The sequence below is a fragment of the Ranitomeya variabilis genome, chromosome 2 (assembly GCF_051348905.1).
Source record: "Ranitomeya variabilis isolate aRanVar5 chromosome 2, aRanVar5.hap1, whole genome shotgun sequence".
In the NCBI taxonomy this organism is placed as follows: Eukaryota; Metazoa; Chordata; class Amphibia; order Anura; family Dendrobatidae; genus Ranitomeya; species Ranitomeya variabilis.
In genome coordinates, this window is record NC_135233.1 from 963,479,724 (window position 1) to 963,503,984 (window position 24,261).

The window sequence follows — 24,261 nt, forward strand, 5'->3', positions numbered from 1 at the left end:
ATCTCTAGTTTGGACCTATGGATTTCATTCACAGTTGGAGTCGGCAGTACGTTCTCATCTTCATGTAGCTTCACTATATGACATCTGGTAGGACAGTCCCGCCGAATCCTGGATGGATGAGAGCTATATGGTGCTCGTAGATGTATAGTCATTGGACTATACATCTAACAGCACCATATCATAGCTCCCAACCGTATGGACATAGATTTCCTTAGTGCATGCCTGGCTTCCTTATATAGTTTAAATACAAGTGATTCTCACTAAATCAGAATACCATCAAAAAGCTAATTTCAGTTCTGCAATACAAAAAGTGATTATATATATTATATAGAGTCATTACAAACAGAGTGATCTATTTCAAGTGTTTATTTCTGTTAATGTTGATGATTATGGCTTACAACCAATGAAAATACTTTGTAACACCAGCTTGAAAAATGATTTTAAAATCTGAATTGTTGGCCTACAGAAATGTATGTTCAGTAAATGCACTCAATACTTGGTCGGGGCTCCTTTTGCATCAATTACTGCATCAATATGGCGCGGCATGGAGGCGATCAGCCTGTGGCACTGCTGAGGTGTTGTGGAAGCCAAGGTTGCTTTGACAGCAGCCTTCAGCCTGTCTGTATAGTTGGGTCTGGTGTCTCTCATCTTCCTCTTGACAATTCCTCATAGATTCTCTATGGGATTAAGGTCAGACGAGTTTGTTGGCCAATCAAGCACAGTGATACTGTTGATTTTAAACCAGGTATTGGTACTTTTGGCAGTGTGGACAGGTGCAAGTCCTGCTGGAGAATGAAATTTACCATCTCCAAAAGCTGGTTGGCAGAGGGAAGCATGAAGTGCTCTAAAATTTACTGGTAGACGGCTGCGCTGACTTTGGTCTTAATAAAACACAGTGGACCTACAACAGCAGATGACATGGCTCCCCAAATCATCACTGATTGTGGAAACTTCACACTAGACCTCAAGCAGCTTGGATTGTGGCCTTTCCACTCTTCCTTCAGACTCTGGGACCTTGATTTCCAAATGAAATGCAAAATTTACTTTCATCTGAAAAGAACACCTTGGACCACTGAGCAACAGTCCAGTTCTTTTTCTCCTATGTCCAGGTAAGACGCTTCTGGCATTGTCTATTGGTCATGAGTGGCTTTATACAAGGAATGCGACACTTGTAGTCCATGTCCTGGATACCTCTGTTTGTGATGGCTCTTGAAGCAACAACTCCAGCAGCAGACCATTCCTTGTGAATCTCCCCAAATTTTTGAATGGCCTTTGCTTAACAATCCTTTCAAGGCTGCGGTTATCCCTGCTGCTTGTACATCTTTTTCTACCACACTTTTTGCTTCCACTCAACTTTCCATCTTAATATGCTTGGATACAGCACTCTGTGAACGGTTAGCTTTTTTAGCAATTACTTTTTGTGGCTTACCCTCCTTGTAGAGTGTGCCAATGACTGCCTTCTGGACATCTGTCAAGTCAGCAGTCTTCCCCATGATTGTGGAGCCTAATGAAACAGACTAAGAGACCTTTATAAATGCTTAGGAAGCCTTTGCAGGTGTTTTTTGTAAATTATTCTAATTTACTGAGATAATAACTTTTGGGGTTTCATTTACTCTAATCAACATTAACATGTTCTGTTAATCACCATTAACAGAAATAAACAGTTGAAACGGATCACTCTGTTTGTAATGACTCTATATAATATATAAGGTTCACTTTTGGTATTGAAGAACTGAAATAAATTAACTTTTTGATGATATTCTAATTTTGTGAGAAGCACTTGTATGTTGCAGGGAAATCAGGTAGTAAACAGATTGCACATTTTTTTCTTTACATGAAGTATATATTGAAGCTATTTGTAACCTTGTTTTGACATTTACAAAGGTTTGCTACTGAACATATGCAACTCATCACAAAAAGGCAATAATATTAAGAAGCGATCAACACAAAGTCACTAACCTCTTGCAAGTAGCAGGGAAAGCAGCACGTAATGCACCTCAGGGGCCTAATTACTGTGATTACTTCCCGGCCCGTGTTATTAGCTATATGCATGCTGAAAGGCCGCAGTGGTCCACATAAGTTTTTATTGAGGTAGATATTTTCTTCTATTGCAAAATAAAGCCGTTGTCCAAAGTTATCTTTTATTTCATATTTGTTGCTCTTCTCAGTTCCAAGAAAAACTAGTGAAAAAAATGAAGATGATATGAAAACATGCCACATACCATGTGATGGACACAGTAGTATGTTATGGTAACATTTTGTCTGATTTCTATTCTCATTGCTATTTATTTTAATTGAGGCAATAGTTCTTATATGTTTTTGGCTAACTGTTCTACCATTTTACTGCCAAAAAATATCAGAAGAAGCATACCAGGCCTGCAGACTGTAAATATTAATATAAATGTTGCCTGTACAGTCAGATTTATTCTTTGAATTGTTTTAAAGTACTAATTTTTATTTTTTTTCTCATCACAAAAATAATCATTTTTTACTGCACTTATAAATGTAAAAAAACTTCAACACACTCAGAAAGCGTTAAAACAATAAAATACATTAAACCCCACTGGTCTCTGTACTTTCTTTTTCAGCTGGATTACTGGAAACACCACGGCTAGTGATTGGCTACTGCTGTAACATGTTCGCTCAGAACAGGTGTCACACACGTAGATCGTGGAACCAAGATCTGGGCTGACAGTTGAGGGGCATGGCTAGGCGGTTACCCGGTGTTTCCTCGAGCTCCTGATGGTGGAGTTAGACTTGCATTGCAGGTAGCCGCAAGGTACCACTCCTGGGTAGCATCTTATGTCAAGGGTCAGGATCACAGTCACGGATACTAACTCAGAGTCACCAGCAAGACAGGATTCAAATAGTGGTTCTGGTTCAGACAGTGCAGATTCTGGAACACGAGACAAGATGGACATTGGTACTGGTGTAGGTACTGCTGCAGTGGCTGCGTTCTGGTACCGCTGATGCAGTTTCAGGTGCTGGTACCACTGGAGCGGTTTCAGTTTCCAGGGACAAGTACCGGTTCAGTTAATGCACAAGAACAATTTTTCCGTCAGACAATATGGGGGACCTAGAAACTGAGTAATTGTAGAACACTAACTAAATCAAAGTAGAGTTGTTGCTCAGGCACCTCCCTACTGGGGAGCATGCTTTATATACTTGATGCCTCCCAACTATTGACTGGAGGCATATCCAAAGTACACTTGCTGCCCCTGTAAAAACCGGGAAGCGGGCGCTTACCAATTTCACTGTAGGGAGACCTGTGCGGCTTTCACAGGCCCAGAGAGACAGGAAGCAATAGCAAGGTAAGGGATACCACTGTGAGTATGTCGGTGTCCATGCTGGGAGGAGGAAGAAGGACCATGCCAGGACACCAGCATTGGTGTTATAACAGGATGCAGAGAGATGATGCCTGTAAATTTGTTCCTGGCCAGACAAGTGACCGCAGTAGCCAATTACTGGCTGTAGCGCTCACATGCCCAATTGGTAGGAATGGGACATTCAGAGACTGGCGAGGGACCTGAGTAGTAATGTAAGAAAAGTGGTGGGGAATTGTTAAGAAAAGTACATATTATTTAGTATGTTTGAGCATAATGGGTGTTTTTTTTTAAATCTGGGTAATGGAGCACCTTTCTGTAAAACAGCAATCAGTAATTTGGTTTATGAAACACATAAGTCAGCAGATATATTTAAAAAAAACTAGATGGCATTTAATGCTGGAGATTGGTAAAACTATAACACTCATACTACCTAGAAATGCAGTATTAAAGGGAACCTGTCAGCAGGACTGTGCACAGTAACCTACAGAGAGTGTCAGGTTGGCGCCATTATACTGATTAAAATGATACCTGGGTTGATGAAATCCATCTTGTGGTTGTTTAAGCTTTATTTTCAGTTTTGAGTTAATGATAGGCTTGTGCTCCATGGCGGCCTGTGGGGGGGTCTTCATGTGGTGTTGTGATTAGGTATTGATCAGTATGGCTTCTGACAGGTGACTGATCTTTCATTGACCTGCCCCTTATTTTACATAATGAATATTATATATTGGAAAAAAAAAATCCCCTTCTGTAGGCAGGTGCCAGAGATGGCGCCTGGGCTTCAGCATGATCACATCTATAATGTGTAGTTTATTCTTGTCTTTAATGGTATCCATAAATGAAAAAAAAAATCTGTTTCAAAATGGCACCGCCAGCGCCTGCACAGTAACAGCTATCGGTGATCCATCACTCGGATGGCCTTGATTCCATGTGGGGTCTAAGACCTCTTCCTCCGCCATCACATCATCATCACACCTCTCCGATTTGTCTGTTATTCTGTTGCCCTACTAATCCACTTCTGTCCTCGTTACTTCTCCACTTCTCCCCTCTGCAAGTTCCTTCATTGTCTCTCAATTCTATAACGTATGCTCTTGAAGCTACTAACAGTGACCTACAAATCTGTCCATAATCTGTCTTCCTCTTATATCTCTGAACTAATCTACCGATATCTCCCACCACGTAATCTCTGGTCCTCCCAAGACCTTCTTATCTCCTTTAGAATTGTCTGTCACTCATATTATTGCCTGCAAGACTTCTCTTGAGTATCCCCTATCCTATAGAATTCTGTGGCCCAACACATCCGACTATCCCCTACATTCAAAACTTTCATTCGAAACTTGAAAATCCATGCCTTCAAAACAACTTTCAGCCTGCAATGACCCCACTGCCACCCCACCAACAGCAAAGCTGCTGCAACCCTCGAACCTACTGTCTCCTTCCTCATTATCCTATAGAATATAAGTCTGCAAGAGTAGAGTCCCCTCTGTTTGTTCATTATAATTTCTACTTATGCTTTGTATGTCACTTTTTCTCCTGTAGAGCACCATGGAAACAATGGTGCTCTAAAAAAATAATAATAGTAATAATAATATTCGTCCGCATGATGTTCCATCCTGCCCTCCTTGCTGGACTACACACAGCAGAAAGTTGCAGTAGTTTGCATCTGTGTTTCATCATCATCATAATCACCTTCATCATCATCATCATCATCATCATTATCATCAGAGATGCGCTGCGGTGGTCCACTGAGCATATGCACTGCCCATGCCACGTACCCATCCTCAAACAGAACAAGTGGTTGGGCATCAGTGGACTCAATCTCTTCCACTTGTGGGGCAGGACCAGGTGGATCAGCCAGCAAAGTTATCAAAAAGCAGAAGTGACTGCTGAATGTCTTGGGGCTCAGACTGCTTGTCTGATTTGCAAGGGGGTGAGGTGGAAGACAGCTGCCCATGAGCTGCAGGTGCAAAATCTGCACTTTCAGCAGGAGACTAGGTGGAAGACAAAGCAAAGGAACTGAAGGCACTCTCATCCAACCAATCTAAAACCACCTCTACTTGCTCTGGCCTCACTATTCATCCAGCGGTACTCGGACCTACGAAATTACACAGAACATCCTGTCATCTGCTTGCACCAGAGGAAGGTATGTCATTTGGGCACGTAACAGTCACAGATTGACCACAACCTCTCTATCCCTGCAGCAGCTCCATCACCACTAGCAACACAGCCACAACCCCATTTGATGCTTTCCTCATTGCTTTTAACCAAAAAAAAGTGCAGGATATTACACAAAGAGCACAAAAAGAGAGAGTGGCCAGCAGATTATTACACTGCCAGTTTTCAGAGTACCCCCCAAAAATCAATGAAAGAACAAAACAAAACACAAAAACAGTGTTGGATACCTCCTCCTATGCCTCTTCCACCTACACTGCCACCTCCAGCTCCTCCTCAACCTCATCCTCCAATGGGACCTCCACCTCCTGGTTCAAGATTATATAATTTTTTTGTACCTTTTTTTATTCTATGTTATTTTAACTCATTTCCCCATTTATTGATGCGAGAGACTCGTGCGAGTTTCTCGCATTGCACTTGCAGGTGTGATCCCGGCCTTAGGCCTGTTTCACACGTCAGTGGCTCCGGTACGTGTGGTGACAGTTTTCTCACGTACCGGAGACACTGACTCACGTAGACACATTAAAATCAATGTGTCTCTGCACATGTCAGCGTGTTTTCACGGACCGTGTGTCCGTGTGAAAAACACGGAGACATGTCAGTGTTCGTGGGAGCTCACAGATCACACGGACCCATTAGAAGTCAATGGGTCCGTGTAAAACACATACCACACACGGATGCTGGCCGTGTGCAGTCCGTGTGCTGTGCAGGAGACAGCGCTACAGTAAGCGCTGTCCCCCCAGCTTGTGGTGCTGAAGCCGCATTTCATTTCTTCTCTCCAGCAGCATTCGCTGGAGAGAAGGAATGAAAAATCATTGTTTTTTTATTTTTTTTGCGGTTGAAATAAAGTTCCCGGTAACCAACCCCCTTTCACCCCCTCCCAACCCCTGTGCGCCCGCGGGCGGGGGTTGGTTACCGGGAACTTTATTTCAACAGCAAAAAAAATTAAAAAACAATGATTTTTCATTCCTTCTCTCCAGCGAACGCTGCTGGAGAGAAGAAATGAATGGCGGCTTCAGCACCCAAAGCAGGGGACAGCGCTTACTGTAGCGCTGTCTCCTGCACGGTCCGTGTGGTACCCAGTCAGCACACGGGTGGCACACGGCTGCCGCACGTGTGCCACACTGATGTGCCATGTGAGCACATGGACACACGGACACGGATAACTCCGGTACCGATTTTTCCGGTACCGGAATTATCTGGACGTGTGAGACTGGCCTTAGTGTGACCATTTTACAGCTAATTTATCCCACCAAATTTCAATCATTCCTTCAATATTTAATAGTGCATGTGACTGCATTATCATTTTTTTGTGGTATGATTGTTTTGCCATTACAATTTACAATTAGCAGCTAAATAAGAAACAGCAAGTGTAAGTGATGAGCCGAGCATTAGAAAAGCCTGAGGGATGCTTCACAATACTTATCATGGAAAATCCGTCAGTGAGTTTTATATTAAATACAAGGTATATATCCCACAGTGATCGATCAAGCATGATTTTTTTAGCAACCTCCCAAATACGTGATTTTTTCTTTTTGTGCTATTTTTGCAAGAAAATTATTACATATCTCAGCCCTCACAAAGAAAAATCTGAAGGCAACGAAGTTTATCTAGCCGTAGGCATGATTATCTGCATGGAGTCAGATCCAAGCTGGGCTACGTCTCCTGTGGGGTCCTTTCGCTATGTTGCTTAATACTTGTCTCCTACTAAGACACAAGTCTTAATTGAATCTAAGACAAAATGCCCTTTTGTTACATCTCACTCTCGTCATGTACATTATCTCTTTCATATTCTTTCCAAAAATCTGCCAGCTAATTGGTGGTAGTTTTCTGTAAATACAACTCGCATCATTGCAAGAGTGAAATATCATAAAAATGCCTGAGTAAATGGTGTCGGCTCTTTGTAATATGTAGCTATGCACAGTGATCCAAAAATGCTCTCATTTAAAGTCAATTTAATGTTCTCTGGGGTGCCAAGCTTGAATCCATTGTAAATACTATAGAGAACTGTACATGAAGGAGGATGTGATGGATGGGGCATTGTGCACACGTACAGCCATTATGTGTTCCACACCATGAAGGTATCCAGGAAATTCTAAGCTTATCTGCCACATGTGGACTCTTACTTTCGAAACCTGAATGAATTTGATACTTTAAAGTACAGCATTGGTTTGGGACCCTCATACTGTATATATATATATTATACTAGGGACATGTTTAACCCCTTAAGAACCGGATCATTTTTCATACTTGTGCTTTCGTTTTTTCCTTCCCTTTCTCCAAGAGCCCTAACTTTTTTACTTTTCTGCCAACATAGCCATATACGGTCTTGTTTTTTGTTGGACGATTTATACTTTTGAATGACACCATTTGATTTACTATGAAAATACCAGAAAAAAAAATATAAATTCCACGTGCAGTGAAATAGCAAAAAAAAAAATCTGCAAACGTGTTATGGCTCTTGTTTTTATGGTGTTCATTGTGCAGTAAAAATGATCTGCCAATATAATTATCCAGCTCAGTACGGTTACAGCGATATCAAACTCACATTTTTTATTTTTTCATGGGAAATTTGTTAAAAAAAAATATTTTGTATGTTTTGCCATTTTCCAAGCAGATTGCTTCATGCAACCTGGTCCATGGTCTAAGTCAGTGCTCTCCGTCCATTGACAGGAGCTGTGCGAAATTCCTTATCCTCTGGGATTCCAGGCTCATTTTATGGTTTGCCAGGATGGCTAGGTGTTACCTATGCATCGTATGCCGCACAGATGAAGTAACGCCGTGCCTACTGTGCCTGCTGCACAACAAGACCGTGAAACTCAGGATATTCACCGAGCTCCTGTCTATGGCCAGAGAGCACTGACATGGACCAAGGATGCACAAAGTGATTTGCTCATCTCTACCTGTAACATTTTTACCTTTTGGATAAAAGAGCTGTGTGAGAGCTTGTTTTCACGTGGCAAGCTGACAGTTTTATTAGAGGGAACCTGGCAGGTCACCCATGGCCTCCAAACCACCAGCAGGTGTGTATTCATTTATAAACACAGTGTCATTGAAGCCCTTTCTACTGTATAATTCATTAACATGTGTACTAAATAACTATTTTTAAATTTTGTTTTCAATATTCAAATGCAGTAGCTTTCAAACTATTCAATGGACATTAGATTCCCCAGTGTAATTGTCCCACTCCCACTCATCATGTTACGAGGCCCCTGTGGGCATAATAGCATGATTTGTAAGAACCGTCGTCATCTCCGTCTCTCTGCAAAACCCTGCACGTTGGTTTGACTTTTTTCCCTGTATGTCAGTGCACCTCTGAAGCCAGGGAGCTACTAAAGCAAAACCAAAGAAATGAGGGGTAGCACGTGTCGGAATAAGTGCAAAGCAAAAGTGCACATTCACACTGTGGACTATAACAGACAGAACCTGGGATAAAAATAAAATCAGCAAATATCTTGCAGCGTTTACTTACTGCAATGTCCTATATTTGCTTTTAGGCTGGGGACACACTTATGAGTGTGATGCGAGAGACTCGCACGAGTCTCTTGCATCAATACCCGGCACTGCCGCCGGCACTCGGGACCGGAGCGTTCAGCTGCATAGAAATACACTGATGAAACGCACCTCGTGTGTTTGGTGGGTGATTTATGATTGCATTTTTCCATTACTTTTGAGTATTTGTGAGATATACTGACCCATATGTCTGTATGTCCATACTCCCAAACACTATAGATTTTTGGTCTATATACTGTATTGGTCTGCATACTTATTTTGGAAATTGACCTGTGAATATATATATATATATATATATATATATATATATATATATATATATATATATATATATATATATATTTATATCAAGCTGAATGTGTGTGTGTATGTGTGTATGTCCAGGATTGGCATCTGCATCGTCGCAGCTACATCCACAAAATTTTGCACAGTCACACGTCTGGACCCCGAGAGCGTCATAGGCTATGTTGTGAGGCAAAATTTTAACCCCGCGCGTTCCAATTCACCAGACAATTTTGCCCCTATCTACATAATGGCGAAAAAAGTGAAAGGAAAAGTGTTGGAGGCAAATTGACAGCCAGGAGGAGATGGCATACAGGTATATACTATATACAGGGGAGATGATGTACACGTATATACTATGTACAGGAGGAGATGACATACAGGTATATACTATATACAGCGAGATGACATACACGTATATACTATATACAGGAGGAGATGACACACAGGTATATACTATATACAGGAGGAGATGATATACACGTATATACTATGTACAGGAGGAGATGACATACAGGTATATACTATATACAGCGAGATGACATACACGTATATACTATATACAGGAGGAGATGACATACAGGCATATACTATATACAGGGGAGATGACATGCAGGTATATACTATATACAGGGGAGAGGATTTACACGTATATACTATATAGAGGAGATGACATACAGGTATATACTATATACAGGAGATGACATACAGGTATATACTATATACAGGGAAGATGACATACAGGTATATACTATATACAGGAGATGACATACAGGTATATACTATGTACAGGAGATGACATACAGGTATATACTATATACAGGGAAGATGACATACAGGTATATACTATATAGAGGAGATGACATATAGGCATATACTATATACAGGAGATGACATACAGGTATATACTATATACAGGGGAGATGAAGTACAGGTATATACAGGAGATGACATACAGGTACATGCTATATACAGGATAGATGACATACAGTTATATACTATATACAGGAGGTGACATACAGGTATATACTATATATAGGAGATGACATACAGGTATATACTATATACAGGGGAGATGACATACAGGTATATGCTATATACAGGATAGATGACATACTGGTATATACTATATACAGGAGATGACATACAGGTATATACTATATACAGGGGAGATGACATACACATATATACTATATACAGGATAAGATGACATACAGCTATATATTATATACAGGAGATGACATACAGGTATATACTATATACAGGGGAGATGACGTACAGGTATATACAGGAGATGACATGCAGGTATATCCTATATACAGGATAGATGACATACAGGTATATACTATATACTGGAGGGGACATACAGGTATATTCTATATACAGGGGGATGACATACAGGTATATACTATATACAGGGGAGATGACATACAGGTATATACTCTATACAGGAGGAGATGACATACAGTTATATACTATATACAGGGGAAATGACATAGAGGTATATACTATATACAGGAGGTGACATACAGGTATATACTATATACAGGGAGATGACATACAGGTATATACTACAGTATATACAGGGGAGATGACACACAGGTATATACTATATACAGGAATGATGACATACAGGTATATACTATATACAGGATGTGACATACAGGTATATACTATATACAGGAGGTGACATACAGGTATATACTATATTCAGGGAGATGACATACAGGTATATACTATATACAGGGGAGATGACACACAGGTATATACTATATACAGGATAGATGACATACAGGTATATACTATATACAGGAGATGACATACAGGTATATACTATATACAGGGAAGATGACATACAGGTATATACTATATACAGGAGATGACATACAGGTATATACTATGTACAGGAGATGACATACAGGTATATACTATATACAGGGAAGATGACATACAGGTATATACTATATAGAGGAGATGACATATAGGCATATACTATATACAGGAGATGACATACAGGTATATACTATATACAGGGGAGATGAAGTACAGGTATATACAGGAGATGACATACAGGTACATGCTATATACAGGATAGATGACATACAGTTATATACTATATACAGGAGGTGACATACAGGTATATACTATATACAGGAGATGACATACAGGTATATACTATATACAGGGGAGATGACATACAGGTATATGCTATATACAGGATAGATGACATACTGGTATATACTATATACAGGAGATGACATACAGGTATATACTATATACAGGGGAGATGACATACACATATATACTATATACAGGATAAGATGACATACAGCTATATATTATATACAGGAGATGACATACAGGTATATACTATATACAGGGGAGATGACGTACAGGTATATACAGGAGATGACATGCAGGTATATCCTATATACAGGATAGATGACATACAGGTATATACTATATACTGGAGGGGACATACAGGTATATTCTATATACAGGGGGATGACATACAGGTATATACTATATACAGGGGAGATGACATACAGGTATATACTCTATACAGGAGGAGATGACATACAGTTATATACTATATACAGGGGAAATGACATAGAGGTATATACTATATACAGGAGGTGACATACAGGTATATACTATATACAGGGAGATGACATACAGGTATATACTACAGTATATACAGGGGAGATGACACACAGGTATATACTATATACAGGAATGATGACATACAGGTATATACTATATACAGGATGTGACATACAGGTATATACTATATACAGGAGGTGACATACAGGTATATACTATATTCAGGGAGATGACATACAGGTATATACTATATACAGGGGAGATGACACACAGGTATATACTATATACAGGATAGATGACATACAGGTATATACTATATACAGGAGGTGACATACAGGTTTATACTATATACAGGAGGTGACATACAGGTATATACTATATACAGGGGGATGACATACAGGTATATATTATATACAGGAGGAGATGACTTACAGTTATATACTATATTTAGGGGAAATGACATACAGGTTTATACTACAGTATATACAGAAGGAGATGACATACAGGTATATACTATATACAGGAGCAGATGACATACAGGTATATACTGAGGGGAAAATAAGAGGTGTGAGGTGAAAATGAAGAGGTGTGAGTGCAAAAGGAGAGGAGTGAGGGGAAAATAGTGGAGTGATTGGAAAAAGACAGGTGTGAGGTCAAAATGACAGGTGTTGGGGGGAAATGAGAGAAGTGAGGGGAGAAAATGAGAGGTGTGAGGGGGAAAATGAGGTGTGGGGGAAAATAAGAGGACTGAAGGGAAAATGAGAGACGTGAGGGGGAAAATGAGAGATGTGAGGGGGAAAATGAGAGGCGTGATGGGAAAATGAGAGAAGTGAGGTGCTATAACTAACAGTTAGTTACTATGCCTGAGGGGGAAAATGAGGTGTGGGGGGAAATAAGAGGACTGAAGGGAAAATGAGAGATGTGAGGGGGAAAATGAGAGATGTGAGGGGGAAAATGAGAGGCGTGATGGGAAAATGAGAGAAGTGAGGTGCTATAACTAACAGTTAGTTACTATGCCTGAGGGGGAAAATGAGGTGTGGGGGGAAATAAGAGGACTGAAGGGAAAATGAGAGATGTGAGGGGGAAAATGAGAGGCGTGATGGGAAAATGAGAGAAGTGAGGTGCTATAACTAACAGTTAGTTACTATGCCTGAGCAATGCCGGGCTCTTCAGCTAGTATACATATATATATATATATATATACACTCACCGGCCACTTTATTAGGTACACCTGTCCAACTTCTTGTTAACACTTAATTTCTAATCAGCCAATCACATGGCGGCAACTCAGTGCATTTAGGCATGTAGACGTGGTCAAGACAATCTCCTGCAGTTCAAACCGAGCATCAGTATGGGGAAGAAAGGTGATTTGAGTGCCTTTGAACGTGGCATGGTTGTTGGTGCCAGAAGGGCTGGTCTGAGTATTTCAGAAACTGCTGATCTACTGGGATTTTCACGCACAACCATCTCTAGGGTTTACAGAGAATGGTCCGAAAAAGAAAAAAAATCCAGTGAGCGGCAGTTCTGTGGGCGGAAATGCCTTGTTGATGCCAGAGGTCAGAGGAGAATGGGCAGACTGGTTCGAGCTGATAGAAAGACAACAGTGACTCAAATCGCCACCCGTTACAACCAAGGTAGGCCTAAGAGCATCTCTGAACGCACAGTGCGTCGAACTTTGAGGCAGATGGGCTACAGCAGCAGAAGACCACACCGGGTACCACTCCTTTCAGCTAAGAACAGGAAACTGAGGCTACAATTTGTACAAGCTCATCGAAATTGGACAGTAGAAGATTGGAAAAACGTTGCTTGGTCTGATGAGTCTCGATTTCTGCTGCGACATTCGGATGGTAGGGTCAGAATTTGGCGTAAACAACATGAAAGCATGGATCCATCCTGCCTTGTATGGAGCATCTTTGGGATGTGCAGCCGACAAATCTGCGGCAACTGTGTGATGCCATCATGTCAATATGGACCAAAATCTCTGAGGAATGCTTCCAGCACCTTGTTGAATCTATGCCACGAAGAATTGAGGCAGTTCTGAAGGCAAAAGGGGGTCCAACCCGTTACTAGCATGGTGTACCTAATAAAGTGGCCGGTGAGTGTATATATATATATATATATATATATATATATATATATATGTACATACACACACATTTTAATACTGGTGAATATCAATTTATATACATGTTTTTTCATTCATTTTTTGCTTCATGTATGACATACTATGCACTAACTCTGCCCTGTACTTTCCCACAATGGCTCTCCCATCAATTTTATTTTTTGTATTTCCGGGATTGCTTGCACATACCATTCTTGATAATGATGTTTTAATATATTGTATTGATTACTTCCAGCCTGGCACTGTTTTCACACTTTTTTCATTTTTTCTATTGTATAAAGTGCATTTTTTGGGGGCACACATACTGTATATTCGCTAGCATTACAAATCTTAGTAGTTTATCAGATTATATAGCAAAAACCTGCTTTTTCAAAAGGCAATGCAGGAATCCCCTTATAACTCTTGTATAATTAATGGGTTTATAATACTTTATTTCTTGACTCATTAGTTCAAGAGAAATGAGCACTTATGCATTGCTCAACTGCATGTCAGTAATCTACTACACTTCTGCTCTTGTTAAACTACAACTTCCAGCATTCCCTGTTCACCTTTAAGTCTACACTAGCATTTGCATGAGCTGCGGAGGGCTGCGGACTTCCTCCGTGAAGCCCCGCCCTCGGCCGCACCTCCGCCTCTAGCTCCGCCTACTTCTGCATTCGGCCGGCTTGCGGCCTATGTACCTATCTTTAACATTAGGTACGCAGGTCGTGCCGCAGTATGCTGATGCTTCCGCATGCATCGTTTTGACGATGCGTTTACGCTGGTCGCCGCATCGTCAAAATGACGCATGCGGAAGCATCCGCATACTGCGGCACGACCTGCGTACCTAATGTTAAAGATAGGTACACAGGCCGCAAGCCGGCCGCATGCAGAAGTAGGCGGAGCTAGAGGCGGAGATGCGGCCGAGGGCGGGGCTTCACGGAGGAAGTCCGCAGCCCTCCGCAGCTCATGCAAACACTAGTGTGAAACTAGCCTTAACAGCTCACTGTCATTGGGGCGATGCTTCTTAAACTATTATTCACAGTTTTAGTCTGAAACTAAACATCTTAATATGACTCTGATGTGTTGTCTTCGTCACATTGTAATTGTTACAATGTTATGTTACTTACCCCCTAAGAGTTCCACTTCTTGATGAATAATGATGTGCTGTATCTGGAAAAACATCTGAATTCAGTTATAATGTAAATATATTTCTTACTTACAGGTGCTTCTCACAAAATTAGAATATGATCAAAAAGTTAAATTTATTTCAGTTCTTCAATACAAAAAGTCCCAACAAACAGGCTCTCCATGCATGTGTCGTGACTGTGACACAGGAGCGACACATGCAGCTGTGGCACCTATCAGCTGATCGGCCGGTGCGATCCAGGAAGCCAGAGATTCCCTCTGCAGCTTATTCAGTAAGTGCTACAACTTGCCAAATGAGATGGAACCCGAGCAAATTTGCTCATCTCTACTGGAGAGGTGCTTTGTGTAGCAGAGGCATAGTTTCTGGGAAAGGGATGCTACCCACCCAATGCCAGAGGAGATGGCCTGCAGATAAGATGGCCTGCTGAGAGAAAAATGGCCTGCTGAATAGTGTAAGCTCATGCCTGGACAAAGAGAAGGAAATGACTTGCACTGTGGGCACTTCCCTTAGGAGATGACCTCTAATTTTGTCTGGAAGGTCAAGAATGAGTTGCCAGAGCCGGATAGCAGGCTGAGGTGATGTATGCTTTGGTTACCCTGTGAGGTAACTAGGGTGGTAGTCATGGCAAGGGGTTGCTGCTTCAGCACACCCTGGCTCCCTGCAAAGAAATTACAAAGTCCCAAATGCTGTGTGATGTGTGCCCCGACTTCAGACATCAGCACACAGATTGACAGAGTCCAAGTTCATTTTTTACAAAACAACTTTACTTAATAAGTCCACTTCAGTCACGGGCGTTGCACAGTAATCTTCCATCAATCCTAGATACTTTCCTCTCTGCTGTTCCTTTATTCCCGTACCGTACCCTCCGGTACCACAACGTCCCAACTAGCCACACTAGTTCGTGCTCGGAGTTCCCTGCCCATTTTCACCTCTGAGGGTGAAATCAAGGATGGTGCTTGCCAACCTTTTCCAGACCATAGGCCTCGAACATTTTGGGATTTCCTGCTGTACCTAGTTGCTATTCCTTCCTCGCTGCACTTTTCCCTTCATGTCTGTATAACTTTCGGACCCAAGGCTCTGGACCACTGGACTTCTCTTGAACTTGTTACCTCAGTAGCCTCACTTCACCTTGTCCCACACTCTAACTGACTAAAGCCAGGAAGTGTCTCAATTGTCACTACCCTGGCCCCTCTCAACTCAGAAATCCTCTATTTCTTAAGGCCCCGTCACAACGATGCCGATCGCTGCAGCATCGCTGTTTAGTCGCTGTGTGGTCGCTGGGGAGCTGTCACACAGACCGCTCTCCAGCGACCAACGATGCCGAGGTCCCCGGGTAACCAGGGTAAACATCGGGTTGCTAAGCGCAGGGCCGCGCTTAGTAACCCGATGTTTACCCTGGTTACCAGTGTAAAATGTAAAATAACAAACACTACATACTCACCTTCGCGTCCCCCGGCGTCCGCTTCCTGCACTGACTGAGCGCCGGCCCTAACAGCAGAGCGGTGACGTCACCGCTGTGCTGTACTTTCATTTTACGGCCGGCAGTCAGTCAGTGCGGGAAGCGGACGGCGGGGGACCTGACGGGCACCGGAATGTGAGTATGTAGTGTTTTTTTTTTTTTACATTTACGATGGTAACCAGGGTAAACATCGGGTTACTAAACGCGGCCCTGCGCTCAGTAACCCGATGTTTACCCTGGTTACCAGTGAAGACATCGCTGAATCCGTGTCACACACACCGATTCAGCGATGTCAGCGGGACCTCAACGACCAAAAAAAGGTCCAGGCCATTCCGACACGACCAGCGATCTCACAGCAGGGGCTGGGTCGCTGGTACGTGTCAAACATAGCGAGATCGCTACTGAGGTCGCTGTTGCGTCACAAAACTTGTGACTCAGCAGCGATCTCGCTAGCGATCTCGCTATGTGAGACAGGGCCTTTAGCCAGTTCTTATCCTAACCTTATCTTAGCAACGTTTCACCAAACCTATAACATGCAAATAAACATGTCACCTTGCTCAAATGTTCCAGACCAGGTGGGACCAAGAACTGTGGTTCTGGAGGCTTTGTATCTGAAGATTTCCATGGTGGAGAAGAATCCTTCTTCTCACTATCCTCTAGATGAGGTGAACCAGGTAGAATATTCTCAACGTCTTTATCTGCTTTGGATTTATTGTCTAGAAAAAGAAAGGCGGGAAAACATAATTGATGTTCTTGATTTTTTCCTTGTATGACTATGCATTCTTTATACAAGTAAAGCACCATTCAGCTACTTATTAAGATATACATGGAAATGAATTAGCACTGATCAGCACAGGTGGACAGGAAGTATTGTGTGCACACTTCTCTTCTCTGTATTATAACAGACCATATATCATGGTGGTATTATTTGTCATGGTTTGGCTGAATCAAAAGAACATATTATAATATTATTTTTGTTTTTACTCTTTGATAGTATTAGTTATAGGTGTAGGGATGTTATCTAGTCAGTGTATATGTTGTCACTATGTAAGGGGGCCATAAAAATGGTCTTGTGCCCAATCACGTCCCGGTTAACTATTTATATATTGTTGTATTTAAATGCCGTATCTAGCTATGTACAAATATTTATATTTTGTCTTGATGTATATGCTGTTTAATGTAGATGGTTACTTAGGGAAAGAGCAGTACCTTAATTAGGACACTAGTAGGATTAGATAATAAAAGGATATTACTAGAAGCTTAGTACAGTAAATTGATAACATAGGAGGGGTCAGCTGCAGCTAAGAGAGGGAGGATTTCCTGATAGGACTCAGTCACACCAGGGTGCCCAAACTGCCTGCATGGGCTTAAGTGCCAAGAATGATAGCAGTGACCATGCAACTTTGATTAAGGGAGAAGCCCAGCCATCCTCAGCGCAAGGCCTGAACAGTTGTAGGCCAGAACAGCAGCAGGAAAAGAAGCTTAAGACAGAAGCAGTGACAGTACAGGGATGCAGGTGGCTCCATAATGTGGCAACTTATTGCATGGGCTGATGCCCTCAGATCTGGGTGAAACGGCTGAGGGAACCCTCAGATGCAGTGAGTTGGACCAGGAGAACACTGTGTCACCGAAAGAGACAGTACAGATGAGCAGATCGCTCACCATGTGGCAACTGACTTTGGAGGCTTATACTCTCACTAGATGGTGGCACGATTCTAACGCATCGGGTATTCTAGAATATGTATGCATGTTTGTACGTCGCGCTGTGAGTGGGGTTTAAATTCCACGCCAATATCGCTGATTGGTCGCTCCCGGCTGGCCGATCAGCGAATCGTGGTTCAAATCTGGCGCCAAATCGCGGCCGGACTGCGCCGGTCGCTGATTGGTCGCGGCTGGCCAGGCATGACCAATGACCAAAGTGGTGTTTAAATACCGCGCCAATATCGCTGATTGGTCGCGGCCAGCCGTGAGCTACCAATCACTGAAGCAGTGTTTAAATCCCACACCAATATCGCTGATTGGTCGCGGCCGGCTGGGCACGAACAATGACCGAAGCAGTGTTTAAATACCGCCCCAATATCGCTGATTGGTCACAGCCGGCCGTGCGCGACCAATCACTGAAGCAGTGTTTAAATCCTGTGCCGATATCGCTGATTGGTCGCGGCTAGCCGGGCATGGCCAATCAGCGAAGCGTGGTTTAAATCCCGCAGCAATTCGCGGCTGAACTGCGTCTGTCGCTGATTGGTCGCATGATGTCGGGGGTTCGGGGTGCTGAATGTCGGGGGTTCAGGGTGCAGGATATAGTACAGCCACGTAGTATATAACACAGCCACGCAGTATATAGCAGAGCCATGTAGTATGTAGTATATAGCACAGCCACGTAGTATATAGCACAGCCACGTAGTAAATAGCACAGCCCGTAGTATATAGCACAGCCACATAGTATATAGCACAGCCACGTAGTATATAGCAACCACATAGTATATAACAGTCACATAGTATATAGCAGCCACGTAGTATATAGCACAGCCACGTAGTATATAGCACAGCCATGCAGTATATAACACAGCCCAGGTACTATATAACACAGACAGCCACGTAGTATATAGCAGAGCTGCGTAGTATATAGCACAGCAACGTAGTATATAGCAGACACATAGTATGTAGCAGCCGCATAGTATAATAGTATATAGCAGCCACATATTATATAGCACAGCCACATAGTATATAGCAGCCAGGTAGTATATAGCACAGCCACATTGTATATAGCACAGCAACGTAGTATATAGCACAGCCATGTAGTATATAACACAGCCCATGTACTATATAACACAGACAGTCACGTAGTATATAGCAGAGCTGCGTAGTATATAGCACAGCCACGTAGTATATAGCAGACACATAGTATGTAGCAGCCGCATAGTATATAGCAGCCACAGAGTATATAGCACAGCCACATGGTATATAGCAGCCACATAGTATATAGCAGCCACGTAGTATATAACAGCCACGTAGTATATAACACAGCCCACGCAGTAAATAACACAGCCCATGCAGTATATAACACTGCCCACGTAGTATATATCAGTCACGCAGTATATAACATAGCCCACGTAGTATACAGCAGTGTGGGCACCATATCTCTGTTAAAAAAAAAGAATTAAAATAAAAAATAGTTATATACTCACCCTCCGCATCCACCGAAGTTGTCCCGATGTGTGCGAGGCTGCCGCCAGCTTCCGTTCCCAGTGATGCATTGCGAAATTACCCAGATGACTTAGTGGTCTCGGTTTAACAGACTGCTAAAACGCTATGTGGTCAGCGGGCACTGACTGGGGGGGAGTATGGGGGGGCATTGACTGCAGGGGAGTAGGGAGCGGCCATTTTGCGGCTGTGCTCGTTGTTGATTGGTCGCGGCCAGGGATTTCCGTGACAGACAGACAAACAAGATTAAGTGCCCCTTAGTCGATTATATATATAGATGTCTAGGGCGAAACAGACTAAGAAACGTTTAACTGTAGCAGACCTGAACAGGGAGGACGCTGAGGAACCGTATGATGCGGCGCGACCCGGGTACGTGCTGTGTGACAGAGAGAGAGAGAAGTGCAGTGAAAGAGAAAGAAATGTGCAATGTGAAACCTGTTGTAAATGCTGTGAAGAATATGGATGTGCTGCGTAAAGAAAACAGTAAAGTTGTTCATTTGAAAGATGAGATAGACTGTGTCTCTGTTTATGTGGAACTGTCTATAGGGAGCCTACAGCAAAACAGAGAGGACCCTGATGGCGAAGAAATTGAAGCCACAGGTATGCAGAGTGTAATGGACACTATTTTCATGTGATGGGAGGCCAGGGCACATACCAATATGGGAACAGTGAGGATAGTGCTGCAAAGTACTGCAGAAGTTAATGGTGCCACATAACTGAGTAAAATAAATAAATAATAAATATCAACCCCTTCACGACATGCGCCGTACCAGTACTGTGCATGACGTGTCTCCCCCTTTGATGTGGGCTTCGGCTGTGAGCCAACATCAAAGTCGCGACATGTCAGTGCGGCACCCCAAGGTCCTGGTCGTGGCAGTGATGTCATTATCCTTTCAGGGGAGAAGTGATGTCATGTCTGAAGGCAATGAAAGACAACCACATTCAGGTATTACACGCATGCAACATGTTCACACTCCAGACCAGAAGGGGGAGCTCTAAGCCTGTTTAGGGTGAGCTCCCCTATTTACATCCTGATCTGGAGGGAAAGGAGTTCAGTTCCTGTCAGGCAGACAGAAGAAGTGGAGCTCTGCTGACCTGAAGTGCTGCAACTCCTGGAGAAAGACACAAAAAGGTGAACATACTGCAGAGAGTGTGAGGGAAAGCAGAGCACAGGAGAGGAATATCAGAGGGATATCAGCCAGGAACAAGCTGCTCCTTTCTGAGGCACAGAAGCCAGTAGCCAGGAACACCGAGGGAGCAACTGTCTCTAAACCTTGCTCCAGAGACCGGCAGGACAGTCAATTCCAAGTTGGCTGCCCGACCTTAATACCTAAGAAGACACGGTGGCAAATTGTGGGGGTCGGGGCGTCTCTAGGGTCCCTACAAACAAGCCCCAGGCTATCCCAGTCATGCGGGTTGTCCTATCCATACCATCTGGGGGACAGAGAGGAAGAAATAACAACATCTAGAACATCAACAAGAGTTGTGAGGACCTTACCGAGAAGCTCAGCAGGGAGGTACTATAACACACAGGCGCTAGTAGGAAGGCTACTGATTTCCACCTGGACAAGGGGACTCTGGAATTGCCTTCAGACCGACCGGACTCTGTCTGCCCTGTCATCTGGCGCTCCGGGCTGAGGATACCATCTGAAGTCTTCAGTAAACAAGGCAAAAGGCTGCAAACCTGTCTCCTCGTTCTTTATTGCACCTTGCCCATATATAAACTCTTTTACTGGACACCCCTAAGGGCCACGGACCGGGTCAGCCACTGTGACATCCCCCGAACCGCAGGACCCAGTACCGAGTACCCCATTGCCCTACACTGGGGGCGATCCATCTGCTGTTTTGTACAGCTGACATGTGCGCGCAATAGTGGAGGGTGAAATTGCAATTCACCCTTCGCTATTAACCTGTTAAATGCCGCTGTCAAACGCTGACAGCGGCATTCAACTACCGCTTGGGGCCACACGGCCGGAAATGAGCGCATCGCCGACCCCCTTGAGACCTCTATGGTTACTGATGCCGGACTGCTGTGAGCGCCACACTGTGGTCGGTGCTCATAGCAAGCCTGCATTTCAGCTACATACAGTAGCAGCAATCTGATGATCGCTGCTATGTAGCAGAGCCAATCCAGTGGTGCCAGCTTCTAGCCTCCCATGGAGGCTATTGAAGCATGGCACAAGTTAAAAGAAAATGTTTTTAAAAATATGAAAAAAAAAAATATATAAAAGTTTAAATCACCCCCCTTTCGCCCCATCCTAAATAAAACAATAAAAAAGTGAAACCTACACATATTTGGTATCGCCAAGTTCAGAATTGCCCGATCTATCAATAAAAAAAAGCATTAACATGATCGCTAAACAGTGTAGCGAGAAAAAAATTAGAAACACCAGAATTATGTTTTTTTGGTCAGCGCGACATTGCATTAAAATGCAATAACGGGCGATCAAAAGAATGTATCTGTATAAAAGTAGTATCATTAAAAATGTCAGCTCGGCACGCAAAAAATAAGCCCTCACCCGACCCCAGATCGCGAAAAATGGAGACTCTACGGGTATCGGAAAATGGCGCTTTTTTTTTTTTTTAGCAAAGTTTTAAATTTTTTTTCACCACTTAGATAAAAAATAACCTAGACATGTTTGGTGTCTATGAACTCGTACTGACCTGGAGAATCATAATATCAGGTCTGTTTTAGCATTTAGTGAAGCTAGAAAAAAAGCAAAACAAAAAACAAGTATGGGATTGCACTTTTTTTGCAATTTCACCACACGGAATTTTTTTTCCCGCTTTCTAGTACAAGATATGGTAAAACCAATGATGTCATTCAAAAGTACAACTCGTTCCACAAAAAATAAGCCCTCACATGACCATATTGACGGAAAAATAAAAAAGTTATGGCTCTGAGAAGGAGGGGAGCGAAAAACGAAAACGCAAAAACGAAACAAGGCCGCAGCGGGAAGGGGTTAGATGCTTTTGAAGATGCTAATGTAAGAGTGGTGGACTGTACTACTGTGTTCCCACCCCTTGAGACACCAATCGCGCTGTACTGTATATTATAATGTGTATTGTGCCATTCATTTTTATATATATTCTGTATTGTGTAATGCATAGATTGTGATAAGCATTATAGGGGTAATCTGATTAATGTATCATGGAGAACAAGTATTGTTAGTATAATAGGCATAGGGTGAAGTAGGAATATGGGAAGTGTAAAGTACAAGGTAAGTGATATAATTCATAGGTTAGGTTTTAGGACATAAGGCAGTGACCAAAGGATAAAAAAGACTTGGTCAATAGCATAAATACACTATGTTTAATAAATGCAATGCATTGTATTTGTAAAAATATATCTGTTAGCTACAGACATAGGGACAGATATAGTTAAGGTTTGGGACTAGCCCATAGTGAGATGGGCAAGCCCCAGTAAAAAGGGAACTGCTTCCTGATAGCAAAGCAGATAGGAAAGTGCAGTAAACAAACTCAAGTTCAAAGTTGCAGTGGGCAAGCATCTATCATTTGGAGAAGTGGGAAGCCTTACTGGAATCCCTTGCTGACATTCCTGCAATGTCTGGAGCTCAGGGCTCAGCACAGGTTCTACGAAGAGTGTCTTATCCTCTCGCGTTACAATCTGGTGAACTTGAACTGTCCAGTAGAATTTTGATTGTTGGGACAAACTGTCCCCTGATATATGTGCGGTGATTACTGAAGATGAAGGCCTGGAGAAAGTAGAGGCCTGGGACCTACAAGTGAGTGTGATGCACCCCACACCTGCTAACACATTGGGACTGGAATGCGATTTTCCGGTAAAGTGCCAGGGTGCTATGGAGCAGCAACTCGTTGAATATGGAACTAGACATTTCTCTGGATATTCATTCAGTACGACCATTGGGTGATACTGCAGCTTCTGCCCAGTCTGCTATGGCTGTTTATGGATTGTAGATGACATTCAAATGCACAGCAAATTCTGATAATATTATCTTATGTTCCTTTTACTTGAAAAGTGTTTTACTGCTTTTACACTTTGGGCTGATAGGGGACAGCAATTATCAGTTTGAGATTGGTGAATATGCTTCAGAACCAGCTTATGTTATGCCATTACAGTGAATTGAGCTGCCTCTATTCATGGAAATCTGCTTGATATGTATAAGAAGGTTTCTAAAATAGGGAGGGATCTGGCAGTGTAAATTGAGACACCCAGTCCTTTATTCTCTGGCAGGTAAGCCTCTGCCAGGGGTGTCTGACATCAACTTTTTAATCCCTGCTCATTGAAAACACATAAACGCTTCGGTACATGTGGAGTAGTCAGGAGATATATCTGTTGAGCAATTGACAGCTATATCATACAGGTGCATCTCCAGGGGCGGACACAGACGATGTGGGGCCCCTGTGCAAGAAATGTGTTTGGGCCCCCCTCCTTTTATGGCTACCAATGTACAGATATATACACTCACCG

The 24,261-nt window shown here is 42.7% G+C and overlaps 1 protein-coding gene across 1 annotated transcript in view; it reads right to left on the bottom strand.

Moving 5' to 3' along the window:
- The window catches only part of LOC143804012 (phospholipid scramblase family member 5-like), a 163,993-nt gene that overhangs the window by 131,518 nt on the left and 8,214 nt on the right, over nt 1–24,261 (bottom strand). The window contains exons 2-4 of the mRNA XM_077281759.1: nt 17,157–17,320; nt 2,839–2,896; nt 1,960–2,180 (exon numbers count right to left, since the gene is read on the bottom strand). Of these exons, the coding sequence (XP_077137874.1) occupies nt 1,960–2,180; nt 2,839–2,896; nt 17,157–17,320 (443 nt within the window). The remainder of the gene's footprint in view (nt 1–1,959; nt 2,181–2,838; nt 2,897–17,156; nt 17,321–24,261) is intronic.